General features: G+C 39.9%; 1 protein-coding gene across 5 annotated transcripts in view; it reads right to left on the bottom strand.

Moving 5' to 3' along the window:
* The window catches only part of LOC118319966 (alpha-1,3-mannosyl-glycoprotein 4-beta-N-acetylglucosaminyltransferase B), a 30,551-nt gene that overhangs the window by 1,248 nt on the left and 11,936 nt on the right, over window positions 1–17,367 (bottom strand). For 3 of the 5 annotated variants that reach the window (XM_035650736.2, XM_035650739.2, XM_035650734.2), the window contains 9 exons: window positions 16,059–16,172; window positions 15,703–15,778; window positions 12,614–12,728; window positions 11,576–11,706; window positions 10,773–10,880; window positions 9,877–10,070; window positions 7,666–7,744; window positions 6,825–6,900; window positions 3,773–3,885 (listed from right to left, as the gene is read on the bottom strand). In XM_035650736.2, coding sequence (XP_035506629.2) covers window positions 3,773–3,885; window positions 6,825–6,900; window positions 7,666–7,744; window positions 9,877–10,070; window positions 10,773–10,880; window positions 11,576–11,706; window positions 12,614–12,728; window positions 15,703–15,778; window positions 16,059–16,172 — 1,006 coding nt within the window. Of the gene's footprint in view, window positions 1–3,756; window positions 3,886–6,824; window positions 6,901–7,665; window positions 7,745–9,876; window positions 10,071–10,772; window positions 10,881–11,575; window positions 11,707–12,613; window positions 12,729–15,702; window positions 15,779–16,058; window positions 16,173–17,367 lie in introns of all 5 variants that reach the window. The other 2 variants (XM_035650737.2, XM_035650738.2) reach the window with 2 other exon arrangements.

Here is a 17,367-nt window from a genome sequence, read left to right as displayed (position 1 = left end):
AGAATGCTTCACTTATCACACCTTGGGTGTGAACTTTCCTCCAAGCTCCAGCTGCCATCGGTCACCATGTGCCCAGACCCCAGGGGGTCAACATGCCTATAAATGCCCCCACTCTTTCACTCTCATCTCTCTTCCTGCCTCTATCTTCAAGGAGACAACATCTCCTTGTCCCTCCTCCCTCAGGGGAGCAAATGGCTCTGCTCTCTGAAGAGAAGTTGAACATGAAAAAAGTACTGTAAACATTATACAACTCCTGCTGTATAAAACAGCAACTGCTACAAATGCTTTCAACAAAGTTTGCAGCTCACGCTTCTACTCTGCTTCTTTCCGGACTATAAATATTCCTCTGAGGTTTCTATTATGTCCTCGTCTTTTGGGCCTTGTGTCCGTCTTCTTCGGTAACGATGTCTATTATGGTGGACAGAACATGACTTTATAATAAATAAATAAATAAATGAGTAAATAAATACTGAAATAAATGAATTAATACATGTATAAATAAATAAATAAAAGAATAAATAAATGCTAAAATAAAAGAATAAATTAATTAATGCGTGAATAAATTTATAAATAAAGAGTAAATAAACATTTTTGTTCACCTACATTTATTTATTTATGTATTTCTGTGTCCATATGTTAATGAGGTAGGAGGTCCTTACCTCAGTCAAAAGCATGATTGGTCAAATCAGAGAGCCAGACAAAAGCAATCGATCCCCGATCCCAAACTTTCCTACCTTTCCAATTAGGTATTAAAATAAAATTCAAGGAGGTCCAGTTGGAAAAAATTTCCTCAAGCAAGGTCCAGAACCATAATATCATAAAGTCTAACTTGCATTATGATTCAGTGCAGTCCTCGAAATGGGCCGCTACTTTTAAGTTTTACTGTTTGGCGTACCGTTCCTTCTCCGGGACTTCCAGTAAGATGCCGGTACTCAGCAGCTCTCTCTCTCTTATCACCTCTGTCGCTTTGCATCTTACGTACACACATGTGAATAACAGAGTGATGGGGAGGAAGAGGAGGAAGCCCCGCTCCTGCTCAAACAGATGCTCACCTATTTATTCACAGTTCTGTGAAGCTTGACTCAGTACACAGAGCCCTGAACTGGAGAATCAGCTGTTGTCACCGTTTTCATGAATGCGCTTCTGTTGTGATTGATAGCTTGTCTTACGTTGCTGCTCCACAGCGCTGATCAGCTGTTTATTGAAATCAATACTCAACTTGTTTATGTTTAAATTCTTTACTACAGCACAATTGTCTACTAGTATAGTATAACGTTCTTATAGATCTAGCCTCCTAAATTCATGTCAAAGTCCAGCAGATTGATGGATTTAACTTTGAAAAGTACAACATTTTCTTTCAGGGGAGCATGACCCCTGACCCCTCTACAGGGTCTGACGTCCACCCACCTTAGTCTCTCACAATCCTGTGGGAAACACTTATGGACTGTTATCTTGAACGAAATTACAGATTTCTCTGCGTTTGACCATTGTTGGAAAGATTTGGTAATAATCTAATCTAGTCGTTTTAAGACTATTTAATGGACAGGTTATACATTTAAATAAATGTATGTTGTGGACATCACTATATCTCCTGGTATCTTTTATTATCTGTAGAAATTCATATTGTAATACTTAATAATTTGCTAATACCAGCTGATATACATGCCACATGTGAATAAAGGGAGTACCGGCACTTTTCCCCCCCATTTCGAGCACTGATTCAGTGCTATATTGAAGTATGCTGGGTGCCTAATTATCAACAACTGACTGTCAAATGGAATAAAGAAAAAAGGCCTGCAATTCAATAACATTTCAACAATGTTAAATGCCAGTTTTCATATTGAAAAAGAACTCTGATAATGTTCTCTTCTCACTTCAAGTAAAATAAGAACAAAACATACAGCTTTGAAAATGTACATCCTAACAGTCTTAGAGCACAAAACATCTGTGGAGAAAACAGACCACAGACATAACAATATTCTCTCACACTCATGCAATCATCTGTGAGTGTGAGTGTGCAGGGTGCAATTTGTGAAAAAAGCCTGGGGGGGAATCATTCAATCATGTGTCACGGGGTGGCTTCGAATCCCTGACCACCGGCATGGGAGACGGGCGCACTACCATGGAGCTAAAACTTCTGAGGGCTCGCATTAGCCGCTAGCAAGGCTCTCAACATGTCCGTGAGTGAGGTCTACAAACACTGTACAGCACAGCACTCGACTGGCTGGAACACCGTTACACATGCACAACAAAACAACGAGCGTCAGGGGGAGAGAAGCGAAGTTGGCTGCGGTAGTGAATGTGCAGTGCCGGTTGCGGTCTGTCTTAATATAATACAATCCCTCAAGTTAAAAGCTTCTGGGTCCGAATCTGGACCGCTGTACACGAATCAGCACCGTTAGTAAGGCAGAAGTAGTGGACCCGAATCGAGCACACTCCTTTAACCAATCATGCTTTTGACTGAGGGTAGGACCTCCCACCTCATTAACGTATGGACACAGAAATACAGAAATAAATAAATGTAGGTGAATAGAAAAAATGTAGAAATAAATGTCAAGCATTTTTTATTCTTTTATTAATTCCTTTTTTCTTTATTTATACATTTATTTACTTATCTATTTCTTTATTTCAGCATTTATTTATCGATTTAATTCTGTATTTATTCATTTCTACATTTATTTACGCATCTATTTATTCATTTATTTATTTCAGCATTTATTTATTGATTTAATTCTGTATTTATTTATTTCTACATTTATTTATTTATTCCTGTATGTATTTATACATTTATTTATTTATTATTAAGTCATGTTCCGTCCTCATAATCGCTCTAGTTAACATTTTCTGTCGTCAATTTTCCTTTATCTCGCTCCCACTCCTGACGGACTGATGTGCACGCTGCAGAAGCCCAAACATAAACAGAGCTGCTGCCAGCTGCTAACTCTCTTCCAGCCACATGATTGGTTCAGCACTGCGCTATTCTCATTATCGTTGGCTGTTCGTGCTGTCTGTCAAAACATGGATGGAAATAGTTCTATCGAAGTTCTATCGAACACGTTCTAAATTTCTATCGAGGAGAAGTTAGTTTTTCGCTAATTATTGTTATCATTTTATCGCCCAACCATACTATTGATACTACGGTCTTTCATAATTTAGTGCCGTGGCCCGTTTAACACCGGGTTTCTGTTCCCATCCAGACGTTGCACAAACTCCTCTCATTAAAATAAAATTATATTAATTTAGCAGCGGTTTACAAAATCCAGTACTGCCACATTTGTACACTGATGGAAGAACCATCAGAGGCAATTTTGGAGAAAGCTTTTCTCAGTTTTTGATATTACTGAAATGGCTGGGCCACGGACCTGCCGCCTTGGGTATGGGAGACCGACAGTGTAGTATTGTCATTTGCTATTACGCCACTTGAGGTGTCGGGGAGTGATGTTTACAAACTCCAAACGCAGTGCTGTGAGGCACCACTAAGCACCTTTGCCTCACAGCAAGAAGGCTCTTGGTTCGAATCCCTGATTCTCCCAGCAATCATGCATGTATGCATGTGTACTTACTGTACTCTGACATAGTTTTAATGACAGCCCCTGGCAACATTTTTTTTGAAGATCCAGCTTCATGAACATGCTTACAGTATACACAAACACCATATTCCTGTCACTATTGAGTTTAATGCTAATGTTTAATGCTCTTAAATTGTGCAGTGTGTTTAAGTATATACATACAAAGTAATGCACACTTAATACACACAGCTCTCAGGTCAGACCTCACTCAGAAGAGCCCAGACGTCGGAGTCAGAATGAACCACCAGGCGTAGTGCTGAGATCGGCTGCAGCGCTTCCTCAATCTCCCCCTCAGAGACTCCATTCTCAAACGCACCTCAAACACATAAAACACATGCAACAGATTAGATTGGATAGACGACAGATTTTTTTAAATATGCATTTGTAAAGGTCAACAACAACAAAAAACACTGACAAGAAAATATACATATAAACCGTATATTTTGTCTCAATGTGCCAGCCCTGTGGTAGCCTAGCAACCTGTTCAGGGTGTGGCCCATGCAGGGATCCACACTAACCTTTTAAATTGGTTGCACTGGTGCACCCAACTTTTTCATTTAGGTGCACCAGCACATAAATTAGGTACACCGAAAAATGTTCTTTTTTAATGCACCTATTATACCTTTTCTTGACAGTTCCCATATACATTGGAAATTTCTAAGCACATTTTGTAAATGACTATAAACAGGAATAAAGATGCTTTTTCATGAAGATCATTTGGGACCTGCATTTTCTAAATGGAAGCTCTTCTTATTTGCCAGTATTATAAGCAGTGTTAAATTCTATTATAATTTCTGACTTCTCACTGCTTCATCTTGCCACTGCCTGCTGCTGAAATGATGCGGGGATATGGGCTGCTCTGCCGACCACGCACCTGTCTCGGCACAGGTTTTGTTTCTTAGAGACATTGTGCTTTTTAAACGTTTCGATTCAGAACGTCTATGCTCCGACAGAAAGAGCAGTGTTACCAGCCATGCTTTGGTCGCACTCTTGTAATGCAATGCATAATGCAATGCAATGCATAATGTTCGCTGTATTATCATATCTGAGCCACGGAAATTGGACAAGCCATTCCTTCCAAAACACGTTTGGATAGTGCCATCTCCACCGAGGATGTCGGACAGCACTGGGCATTTTACTGGCAGACAGGAGGTGGTGAAGCGGTTAACTCTGCCGATGATGTCGTGTCTGTGTGTATCTATCTTCATGAAAAAAAAATCTATAATTCTCCTCATTTTTGTCACTCAGGTAGGAGTAGGATAGCCTACAAGGCGTGGTTTCATACGTAGTATAGTAAGGCTTATTCTTATTCACTGCCTGATTTCTTTATCCCACCAACATCCAGTGAAGACGAAGACCAGCCCCTACTGGTCTCTGATTGGCTCAGACGCTGATATTCTTCTTCGCTGGGAAAAAAACATGCGCTACACACAGACAGACCAGCTAAATGTTAGGCGCACGGGTGCGACCAAGGTAATCTCTTTGTCGCACCCTGCGAGTCCTGCAATGTTTAGCCCCCGGAATAGACTCTGCCACATCTCCTCACAGCTGTGAATATTTTAAGTGATTACCTTCACCAAGGAGGTAATGTTTTCATCCCTGTTTGTTTGTTAGCAGGATTATGCAAAAACTACTGAACATACTTCCACAAATCTTTGTAGAAGGATGTGACATGGGTCAAGAAAGAACCCATTAAATTTTGTCTTTGTCATTGTCATGATCTTGTGTTTTTTATTTCCTGTTTTATGTTGAAGTAGTTCCTGGTTTTTCCGCACTTCCTGTTTCCCTGTCTTTTGTCTGTTTTCTTTACTTTGCCAGTGTGTCCTGCCCCTGTGATTGTCTGCACCTGTTCCTAATGTGTCTCACCTGTGTTCAATTTGCCCTGCCCTCCTCCTGTGTATTTAGTCTCTGTGCTTCCCTTGTCAGTGTTGGTTTGTCTGTTATTCTCCTGGTCTGTTCCTGTTGTGTTTCCCCAGTCTGTACGGAGACGTCTGTTCCTGCGGTTTTCTCTGGTCTGTTTCTGCATTTTTCCCCCCTGGCTCAATCATTGATTGTTTTCGTTTTATTATTAAATATCCTTTTTTCCCTACATCTGCATTTGGTTCCTGCGTCCTGCTCAGCCCTGACAGTCATAGATAAAGGGGCAGATGCAAGATTTTTATTTATCACTTTCTTTAACATTGCAAGGGTGTTTCTTTGCCCTTCTCTCAGATTTCCAAGGGTCTAATGTATGGATCTTGGTGAAAAAATAAGTGATATTTATTCATTGAATTTTAAGGGACTGTTCTGCCTTGGTGGGCGTATGTGCTCTACTGACTGCCATTCTGGTTTTAATACTTCCCATCCATACATAATCTATACCGCTTTGGTTTGAGCCAATCTCAGATGACATTGGGTAAATTACAGGTCAGCAACGTATCGCAGGACCAACATACAGAGACAAACAACCATTCACTCTCACATTCACATTAGAGTGTCCAATAAACCTAACCCCAATCTGCATGTCTTTGGACTGTGGGAGGAAGCCGGAGCTCGTTCGAACTGGGATGCAAACTCACAACCTTCTTGGTGTGAGGTGACAGCACTATAATGCTTCCCAATTTCTCTTATGTATGTCACCAATCTGACCTTATCTCCTGAACTGGTGCCTCTCTCTCTCCCTCTCTCTCTCCCTCTCTCCTGTCACAGATTCAAACCTCTTTTTAACATGTTAAAAAACGTGTTTTTCAACTGTGGGGAGATGTTTATGGAGACTGCTTTTATTTTTGGTGCTGGCTACAGAAAACAAGATGCTGCAAAGTGGCAGTTGCTGAATTTTGTGGTTGGTCAGGCCAAGTTGTCGATTTATAAAAGCAGGAAAGACAAGATAGGGAATGTGTCCGGACACGAGCTGACACACATGTACGTGTCTCTGGTGAGAGCCAAAGTGAGCGTGGACTTCAGGTTCCTCTCTGATGAACGACATGCAAGAGTTTTTGAATCAGTGGTGCTTCACCACGGCTGTGTGTTCAGTGACGGAGGGAGAGCTCATCTTTCACTCTGTGTTTATGACCTGATTCATTCTGGTTTTCTGTTATTTTGTTGTTGTGTGTGCTTTTTTTTTCTCATTTCATTTGTAGAGGACGTGATGTTCTCTTGTGAATCTTAATAAACAGTGTTTTAAAAATCAAAATCTCGCTCTCTCGCTCTCTCTCTCTCTGTGTGAGAGAAACAGAGGCCAGATTTATTTATTCACTAATTGATGTGCTTATTTACCAATAATGATGAAGGCCTTATCAGACCCTTTGTGGAGAGTAGATGAGCCAATGACTTGTTTGTCTCTTGTTGATGCCTTAAGGAAGAAACACAATATTCATTTGTCAAGTTTAGCACACAAAAGCCTTTTTTTTTTTTTTTTTTACAAGCGCAAGAGACGTGCAGTAACTTGAAGTATACACCCAATTTTCAGTGTCTTATCAAAAATTGTTAAGGGGGGGGGGGGGTTTATGGTCACATCTAGTCAGGAGTAACAAATTCTTGATTCATGAAGTTGACCCAACTGCAAAATAAATCAATGCAGTCTGGTTAATAGTTAATAGGCAAGTATTAAGCAGGTGTTTAGTTTGATATAGGGCCCCCCAAGCCCCTTTTGCCTGGGGCCCCCAAAGTCCCTGAAACACCCCTGGTTACAAGGTATGAGACTTTGAAATGTACAAAAATTTCCTACCAGTGGAGCATGCCCCCGGTCCCCCCCTAGAGGGGTCTGACATCCAACTACGATCAGGAGCTAGTTAAATTTCAATTTTGTCATTTAATACATTTTATGTACTTTATCTACATTTCATTGTCAGAAGTGGTGCACTCTTGTCTGTTTTCTGTGTTTTCACCTCTGGACCTCGACTGATCTTGTGTGACAAGGTCTCCCTCTTACCTTCAACACAGAGATTCCATGTCTGTCTAACTTTGCCCAAAGGTAACCTCTCACATGACCACTTTTGCCCTTGAGTGTGACAGAGGCATCAACTTACACACACACACACCTGCTCAATGGTAGTAATGGAACCAAAGAACAACAAACGCACACACACACACACACACACACAGGCAGGTTACTCACGTTACTGGGCAGCACTTCCACTGTGGTGTTGTGGAATTTATCTCCACTTGTCTCAATGTTTCCACTGCGAAACAGGTACCTTCAGTAAAGAAGACAGGACAGGTGTAACAACCACTGGCATGCCTGGGTCAATATTCAGCTCAAAGGTAAAGAGGCCAAATATATTTTCATATTATTAGGTCTGTCAGGTAATCTATAAATTTGATTCCTAAAAGACAGTTTTACTTAAAAATGTGATTTAAAGGTCACATTGTCAAATTTTTTTTTCATAATAAATATGGTCTAGGGGCTTCACAGCTACACAGTTTCCCCAGCACGGCCCACCTGTCATTCCGTTGCTTAGCTATCAACAACTCGAGAAAATGTTCAGGAAACGCTGTTCAGTCGGATGTCAGGAAGCTACATCATTGCACAGGCTTCATTATTATTTTAGTATTATTTAATCATGACACAGGCTTCCTAAGAATATTAATATAAAAGACCAGTAGCTAATGCCCAGGAAGCGGCCGAGAGAGGGAGACGCCGCCGCAGTCAGAGCTGGGCGCTGCTCCTGTCCAGCGGTCGCTAACTGCTGCCAAAGCTAACTGCTTAGCGACTGGATGCAGGAGCTGATTTTGGGGCAGAGACGCCAGCAGCTTTGTCCAGCATCCAGTTGCTAAGCAGTTAGCTTTGGCAGCAGTTCGCTCTGTCATCTTCCACCTTGGCCTGTGACACCTGTTACCGATGAATTCTGCATCGGTTAGTTTACATACGATTGTGATAGCGTAACTGCTGCCACAGCTCTTCTCTCTCTCTCTCTCTCGCTGGTACTACGCTGACAACCACCACTAAACACAGACGCCATTCACTGCCCCATTCATAACAGGAATTACGCCACTCATGCAACTACGGAGGTTGTTGGTGGTTGTCTCCTGTCATCACACCTGTTGTCTTCTGTTTCTTTGCAGAGCTCCTGAGAGAGGAGCTGTAAAACTATATTGAGATAGTTTTTGGTACTTAAAACCACAAATATATCTTCTTAAGGATATCAAAACTTCACATAATACACCAGAAAGTCAGACTGGACTGGAGACCTATGACAACTATCACTCCAACTTGCGGTTAAACCCAATAATTTCTGTCAGTTGAAACTTAATTTCTTGAATTTGAGAATATTTACCAAAAAGTAGCATAAGGTTACAAGAAAATTTATTTCATGTTTCTTAAACTCATTAATAAAATAAAACACAGAAACACATGGGAAATCTCATTTTGTGTTTGCTTTATATTTATATTTTGGAATTATGTAACATTTATTCTTCTGTGATGCTGCTAACCTAAAAACTAAAAAAAAAAGTTAGCAGGTCGAATGGACCAAGTTAGTTTTTGGTTTATAATTTGTACCACGGCTAGAGCAACATGGTTGAAGTGAGAAGAGGATGACTGAATCATACAGCTCAACTACATTCGTAGTACAGGCCATCATGTCAGTCAGGGTTGTAACTTAGTAGTTTGAATGCAAGTGCTGGCATTTGCAAATACACACTATTGAAATACCAACAAAATGTTCAAATGGTATTTGCATTGTTTCTTCCCTGTGTTTGGTACTGTTTCTAAGCAAATAAAGATGTTGTTACAGTCTCTTTAGTTGGTGGTATATAAAGCATGTATGCTGCAGCAGACTCTCTTATCTTACTGGCAAAAAGTCATGCACGTAACACATTCAAAACTGTGCAATAATAAGGGTGTGCTGCCCAGCTGTCACCTCCATGTTTACCTTTGCTGATTTTTTTTTCTTTGGTCAAGGCACTCACACATCAACAGACAGAGGCAGTTTCTCTTGAAAAATTAATCTGCATGGCCAGATAATTTTTTTTTTTTTTACCAAAGTTTACTAAAGATGGTGGAAATAATAGGAGTCAACTGAGACTATTTTTTTTAAACTATATTCTATGTTAAAGTCAATTGGTGTCAATCCCAGCTGACATTAGGCAAGAGGCGGGGTACATCCTAGACAGGTCGCCAGTCTATCACAGGTTCAAAATACTACAAACAACCATTCACACTCACTGTCAATTTGTTCTCCAAAAAACCATGGGGAGAAAACGCAATCTCCAAAAAACTGGAACTGAACTGGGATTCGAACTAAGATCTTCTTGCTGTGAGGTGATAGTGCGAACAACTGCAACACAGTTTCACCCATAATTTGTTATCCAAAAAAACCCAACTCACCCAGATATGTGGATTGGCTGGGAGAAGTTGAGGAGAATGTAATCACCCTGTATGGGTGTTAATGCCCAGAAGAAGTCCTCTCCTCTATAAGCTCTGTGCAGACTGTGCTGCTGGTAATGTTTTAGGCTGCTGCTCAGCTCTGCAGCTGGGTTGTTATGGGCCTGGTACAGAGTCTGCTTCCCAAAGTCCTTATCCTTGATGGACGCACACACACACACACACCCACACACCCACACACACACAAACACACACACACACACACACACACACACACACACACACACACACACACACAAACACACACACACACACACACACACACACACACGGTTAGCAGGATTACACAAAAACTGCTGTAAATGGACATTCAGGTCCTAGTTAGATTTGAGGTGGTCACCATCTTCTCCATGTGAGAAGTGATGACTTCAGACTTTGGGAGTGGAACTCAAGAGAGTCTTGAAAAATGAAAGAAGTGATCACAACCTCAGCCTCACCACAAAAAACACAATTTGTCAACCATTGTCATGTCACAGGACTGGAAGCTAGTTCTCATTGCCATCTCGGGTCACAAGTAAACAGAAATATAAACTCACCTGCATTTGGGGGGGGGGGGACTGCATTTAGTGTCAGAAACATAGTGAATAAAGTCCAGCTCTAACAGTGTTCCAACTGTACTAAAATGTGTGCAAATCAAGCCCTGCTTTGTATGAGGCTACTTACTGTTCTCAAGGATTTCATGAAAGCTTGTTGCAGTTATTGAGAGCAGCAAGCTACACTACAAAATGGTCAGAAAAAGTAGCTTCACAGTGAAGTTATTTCTCATCAAAAACATCTACTGTTAAGTAATACAGTCAACAAATACTGTCTTGTCTGAGAAGTGCATTCAAAACACTTACCTTCAGATGCTGCAGTTTCCCAGGCAGAGAGGAATGCAGGCCTACATGTTGGAAGAGTGAGGGCGTGTACCTCTGCTTGAGCAGTGCCTTCTTTTCATTGCAGTCTTTCTGCATCACACAACACACAGGCATGCAGGTCACCACACTGCATACTTGCAGCAACACACACTTGACTCTGTAATAAGTTATGTAAACAGTCATAAATGCTTTGATGGGAGTTTTAGTTCTGTTTTAAGAATATATATATATATATAGCAGCATAATATGATTGAGGAACTGGTAATAATATGATTGAGGAACTGGTTGTTTATGAAATAAGGTTATTAGAGGTACAGGTGTATAACAATATTTAACTAATATTCGTTCACAGTCTTTTACATATCTTTTATCTTTTTTAGTCATGCAAGTTGCATTCTTAGTGTATTTGTTATATTAGTGACACAAACATGTAGGCCTGCATTCCTCTCTGCCTGGGAAACTGCAGCATCTGAAGGTATGTGTTTTAAATGCACTTCTCAGACAAGACAGTATTTGTTGACTGTATTACTTAACAGTAGATGTTTTTGATGAGAAATAACTTCAGTGTGAAGCTACTTTTTCTGACTATTTTGTAGTGTAGCTTGCTGCTCTCAATAACTGCAACATGTCTCATGTTTCTGCCCTTATCCTTCAGCCCTTGTTTCCTGTGTTTTGCTCTTCAGTCTACTGCATGTTTTTAATACAAAACAACCAACCCCACGAGCGTATTCACCATCCAAAACATGTGTGATGTGTTATTACGTGTCTTTGCCCTCCTAACTCACCGCATCTTTCTCTGGGCTGCAAACCTTCACCCACAGAATGTGATCCAAAAGCCAGTCGATAGGTTTGTCTCTATGGAACATCAGGAAAAACTCAGCGACCGTCGGGAGGTCACGAGTTCGGAACATCTTCCCTGATGACACACACACATGCACACACACGCACATACACACAACAGAAGAGCAAACAGTAAATCCAACCCCTGCGGCAAACAGACCTAAAAATTTGCCTTATTCCAAATGTTGAAGTGCTGATATTTTAATTCCTTTAGCTCACAACATAAAAGCAAATTAAACTAATTGTTGTATAGTTGGTTGTTGTTGTAATGCGCAAAATTTTGAACACCCACCTACTTGTAAAACACTGAACTTCATTAACTCGTTATATTGCTAGGGGCATGGCTTCTTCAACAGTACAATGTTGCAAACAGCCTATCGCTTCAAGTGATCTGCAGGAAGAGGCTGAAAAGTCTTTAATCAAGAACAAAAAGACTTATCTCCTACTGAAAGTGTTTGCAGGTTGTTTGTCTTAGTAAGACTAAAAATTAAAACAAGGCTTAATTTAAAGAGTTGTACACCACTTTATACAATGGTGAAAAGAGTGTGTGGACTCCCAGAAATTACCTGGTAGAAAAATTATTTGTTCATGAAATGTAATCTGATCTTAATCTACGTCACAAACAGACAAAACACAATGTCCTTTAACTAATAACACAAACTGATCTAATCTTTTGTGTCTTACAACATGCCATTAAACATTCACAGTACTGGCGTAACAGTTAACAAGCCCTCGGATTGAATAACGGGTTGAAGCTGAAACCAGCTCTTCCAGTAGATATGGATCCGACCTGCGCAAGTTCAGGGGGAATCCTGACAGCTGCTGTCGGCTGAGGTTGCTGTTGCAAAACTACACTGTCACTACATAAAATGATTTGAGGTATTAGTTCAAATAAATTGTGTACATACTTATAACTTAGATGAAGATTTTTATACATACATACATTCACACACACTATTTCATGTACACAGACAGAAACACACCTATAAATCCAAGATGGGAGAACTCCAGGTAGAGCCATGGCTTTGAAGCTTCCTGGGCGGCAAAGTTTTTCAAGTCATTGAAGTAGCCAGCCTTTGCAACAACATCATCTTCTAACTGGAAAACACACAATACAAAAACTCATTTTCAAAACTCATTTCAGTAAGTAGACATTAATTGCTTTGAGTAAAATATCATCCTGGTATATACATATTAATGACAGAATAACAGAAGTTTAAATATGCAACATGGCTCTGGCCCCCAATCAAAAATTAAAATAAAAACACGTTGATAACGTTAGAAAACACTCGCCACAGAAAGGCGAACGATGATGGCAAGGAGGTCGTTGTTATGGATGAAAATTTACATGATATAACATGTTGCGCAGCCATGTTTTCTGCTGATGCTGGATCAGTACACCTTCATTCATAGCAGAATTATACAATATGTAGTATGCAAAAAATTATGGCACGAGTGCACATGACGACTGTTGCAGGAACCCTCCTTTCTCGTCTGCGGGTTGAATATAGGTGTCATGAGCGATTTTGATTGACTTTTAGGTTAATGATCTGAAAATTGTTTCTAACTGACACATCAAGCCAGCAACTCTGTGCAAGCTATGCACAACACACATGACAACTGCCAAAGATGTGCGCTCCCCTGGCTATTGTGCAACAACATTTAACAGGTACATGAATACATGTAGAATCATACTATAATTGGAATTGCAGAGTTAAACAGAATAATATCAATATCATGAAGTAAAATCTAAAATTACTTCAAAGTGATGAAAAAAAGATCCATGAGTGAAAAAAACTTGGTTTGACTAACAGCAGAGAAATGTATGTGACTCCTACGACGTCTGGACCAATCTTAATTCTGTTCGTACTTGAAAGAAAACTCAAAATACGAGAAAATTGGTGAATGCGGGGAGTTCTCCTGAATCACTTGTACGCATGACTTCAGAACGAACCTGTTCTTACTAACTGTTTTTGTATGAAGACCATTATATCTGAGTTAAGGCAGCTCTCTAGGAAGACTGCTCCCAAACTCCCCCTAAACATTGTGCAGGTCACCGTGTGTCTGTTCATCGTGCTCAGAGCCGGCTCTGACCGTGCTGTCCCGGAGCGGGGCAGCTTCTGCACTGGAGAAACTATCTCCCTGCTCACGCAAAATTCATCGGTAACCGGTGTTGGCGGTGGCCCGCGAGGCAGAAGACACCAGAGTGATCTGCTAAGGGACTGTCAGAATAATTCAATATTCCACGTGAGAGAATAAAGAACATGATCTCTAAGGGTAATGGAATATTAGTATATCTGAGGTTTGGGAGATGATTGAATTACTGGTTAAGTAGTGTCTTTTTAAAAGTACGATAGATGAACTGAATTAAAACTATCTAGTGGTTGGGTGTTTTAAATCACAACTATCGCCAAGACGACACACACTCTGTAAGTTTTTATTTATGTCTATGGTTTGGCAGTTATGTGAACTGTTTGTATTGTTAGACCCGTAATCTGACGATAAGTTCATGATTGTGTTGAAATCTCCCTCTGGTTATTATTTGGGAGTCAGAGAGGAGAGAGGGGTAAAACGGGTGTGGATAAAGCATACTCAGATTCAGATGAGATCTGCCTGCTGCTGAGAACTGTACACTTCTACCGTGAATGCGTACACGTGAAAGTGGTATCTACAGAATTTATGCTGAGTCCTGCCTGCCTTCTGAGGAGGGTATAAACTTTATGGATGTTTAAATGGGCCACCGATGCTGATGGAACTTGCTGCTGATGGTCAGTCAGACTGACCATCAGCAGAGAGAGAGAGAGAGAGATAGCTGGGAAAAGAGCGCAGCACACAGCTCAACAATGCAGAGATAGTGAAAAACACTAAGAGATTTGTTATCATTAAGAGGCTGTGGTGGAACTAATATAAAGATAAAGTGTGTTTGAATATATACACGGGCGAATCACTGGGGGGAAAAAGGGGGACAGACTACCCAGGGCCCAAGGGTGAGGGGGTCTTAGGAAGCCTGGAACTCAAAGTTTTTTGTGTTTTTTTGTGTGTTTTCTAAGTAATTAGTGTCACAAAACAAATTGGTTGAGAGACTGAGTCCCAGAAGAGAAAAGAGAGAAAAGAAAGAGAGGAAAAACAAACCAAGGGAAAACAACTGTTAATTAATTTCTTTCAAAAGAAAGGTGCAGGGCTAGGAGCTTACAAAAGAAAGGTAGCTAGCTATTACCAAACTCCTACTACAGCAGCTAGCTAGCAGCTACCTAGCTGAGATCGTCACAGCTGCTATTGCTAGCTCAGGTATATATATATAGTTTATACAACATGTGCACAGGAAATGCTCCTCATTTAGATGAGTGAGTAAGTGTTGTTTCATAGGTGTGGTGTGCGTGATTTGGGTGGAAGCCTAGCATTAGCCAGAGTCAGGTTGGATGGCTGTCGCCACACCACCTTTGTGTAACCTAGTACACACACACACACACACGCCATCAACCACATGGTCCACCACTTGGCGCACACGTGCACATACATGCACACGCACATACATGCACACGCACATTTGAAGCACACACACACACACATGCTTGTGTACAGTTTATGATTGTATTTGTAGCTTCTCTTGTTTGTTTATTCATTTAGAACTGAAATTCATGTCAATATCATAAATATTGATATTTTAAGTGAACACCCCTATTGAGACTTGCTTCACAGGTTTGGTTAATTAGTATCTTTACAGGGTGGTTCCCCGAATTACTAGCGTTTAGCAATATTTTAGTGATTATGAATAACTGTCTGATAATTATTAATAACTTGCTAATTTGCAAATCTGCTCCTATCACTGCACATCCACACGCTAGAGTGTTTATCTGCTCCTTCCACTCTGTCACATTTCTCCTCACTCTTGATGAAAGAACAAAAAATGTGAAAATGTCCATATATTTACAGTATGGACTAAGTGTATATTTGTGACCATTAAGAGATGCATAATGAGCATTAAATAGACAGCACTATGGACCTTGATTCAGATTTTTTTTTGATGTTATGTAAAATCACTAATATTAAGACATAGAGTCTTAACCCCTACCTGAACATAATACGTTCCTCTGTCCTGAGCATATTGCATGAGGAAGCTGAAGTCCAGATTCTGCTTTGTTCGCCACCTAAGAAAAGAGAAGATGCACACACAAAAACACACAAGGTGTTACTGTCTTTCAAAGTACAACATTCTTATTTACCTAGTAGTGTTAATTTTCTTATTTATACACTGAATGTATTATCCTCTCTCATCTCTAATGTGATGCAATTAAATATAAATGATCACATCACTGCAGAAACCAATACAACTATGTCATGAATGGGAATGAAATCAGCGTTATCAACACTAACACAACCAACAATGCTAGCGTTTCAAATAAACAGTAGCAGAAATGGTAAATGTACTTGACTCTGTCCTTGGAGTCTCCAAAGGTCTCTGTTAGGGCGGTGAAGTCAGGGTAGTAATGTGGTGAAGGAGAGATTACCTCCAGTAATCCTGACTGCACATCCTTGGGAAAACTACAAATAAAGAGATAGTTAACTGCAGAACTAAATTCTCCATGAACAACAGACTTCACCTGCAAATTATATACACAAACAATGCTGCATTCATACCATATGGAAAAGATAACTTCTAGTTGAAAATACCATTCAACGCAGTTTATGCATGGTTTTTTAGACTATTGCTTTGACCACTGTTTAGTATATACAATGATACATTCCTTCAAAACAAGATCTTTAAAAATGATTCTCATTATTTTTGCTCACAACACCATCCAATACACAGGTTTGAAACATTTTAAATTTGGAAAAATTAGCATGACCTGGGCCACCCTGTAGCAAGAAGCACCTGTTTGACTTTGGGTGTCACACTAATGTGAGTTTATTTGTAAGGCACATTTTGAAATATACTCAATAAATCCAGGTTTACACAGGGGGTAAATTATTCTGAGCTTGTGAAATTATGAGACATATTTCATTCAGAGACTGTAAATAAAATCTGTGCAAGTGATTTCAACATTGATGTTGCACAAATGACTGGAAACACGGAACACAGAATTTATGAATATATGAGTAGAAATTCAATATAGGGTTTTATGATACTCAGGAACTTATGAAGTTTTATTTTGCATATATATATATATTCATGATACATGAGAGCCATAGATTAATGTGCATGTTAGGAACATTTGCACTCCTTGTCATCTTTCTCATGGTCTGCCAGGAGTTTAAACTCTTCAGATTTTTGAGAATTACAAAAATACTTTTTGTTTTTCTTTGTACTTTTTGTAATATTTTTGATTTTTGTGAACTATTGGTTTACCTTGGATCTTCTGATTTCATTTACTGTTTTATTCTGGTCATTTGACTTTCTGTTTCCCTACTTTCTTGTGGTCCCTCGTTTTTCCTGTTTCATTTTGTAGTCTCTTCCCTCATTTTGTTATCTTCCTGTCTTGGGTTACCCTTCCTTTGTGTGTCTCTGTTTTAGTTAAGGTGTGCGGTCGAATTGTCCTTCCTATCTACTATTCCTAGACCTCAGTGGAAAACGTCATGAGGTCAATGAAAGGCGTGAAGGAGAAATTTTTTTCCGGCTTACACTAAAGTGACAGCTAACGGACGGTAAGGAAATATTCACAGATTTTTGCAACACGTGTATTGCTTTAGTATTAATAAGTGAAAATATCAAAAACAAAGAGAGATAAGCTTTCTCCAA

The sequence above is a fragment of the Scophthalmus maximus genome, chromosome 9, assembly GCF_022379125.1.
Source record: "Scophthalmus maximus strain ysfricsl-2021 chromosome 9, ASM2237912v1, whole genome shotgun sequence".
Classification (NCBI taxonomy): domain Eukaryota; kingdom Metazoa; phylum Chordata; class Actinopteri; order Pleuronectiformes; family Scophthalmidae; genus Scophthalmus; species Scophthalmus maximus.
The sequence above is the reverse complement of the archived record's forward strand: the minus strand, read 5'-3'. Positions and strand labels throughout refer to the sequence as shown.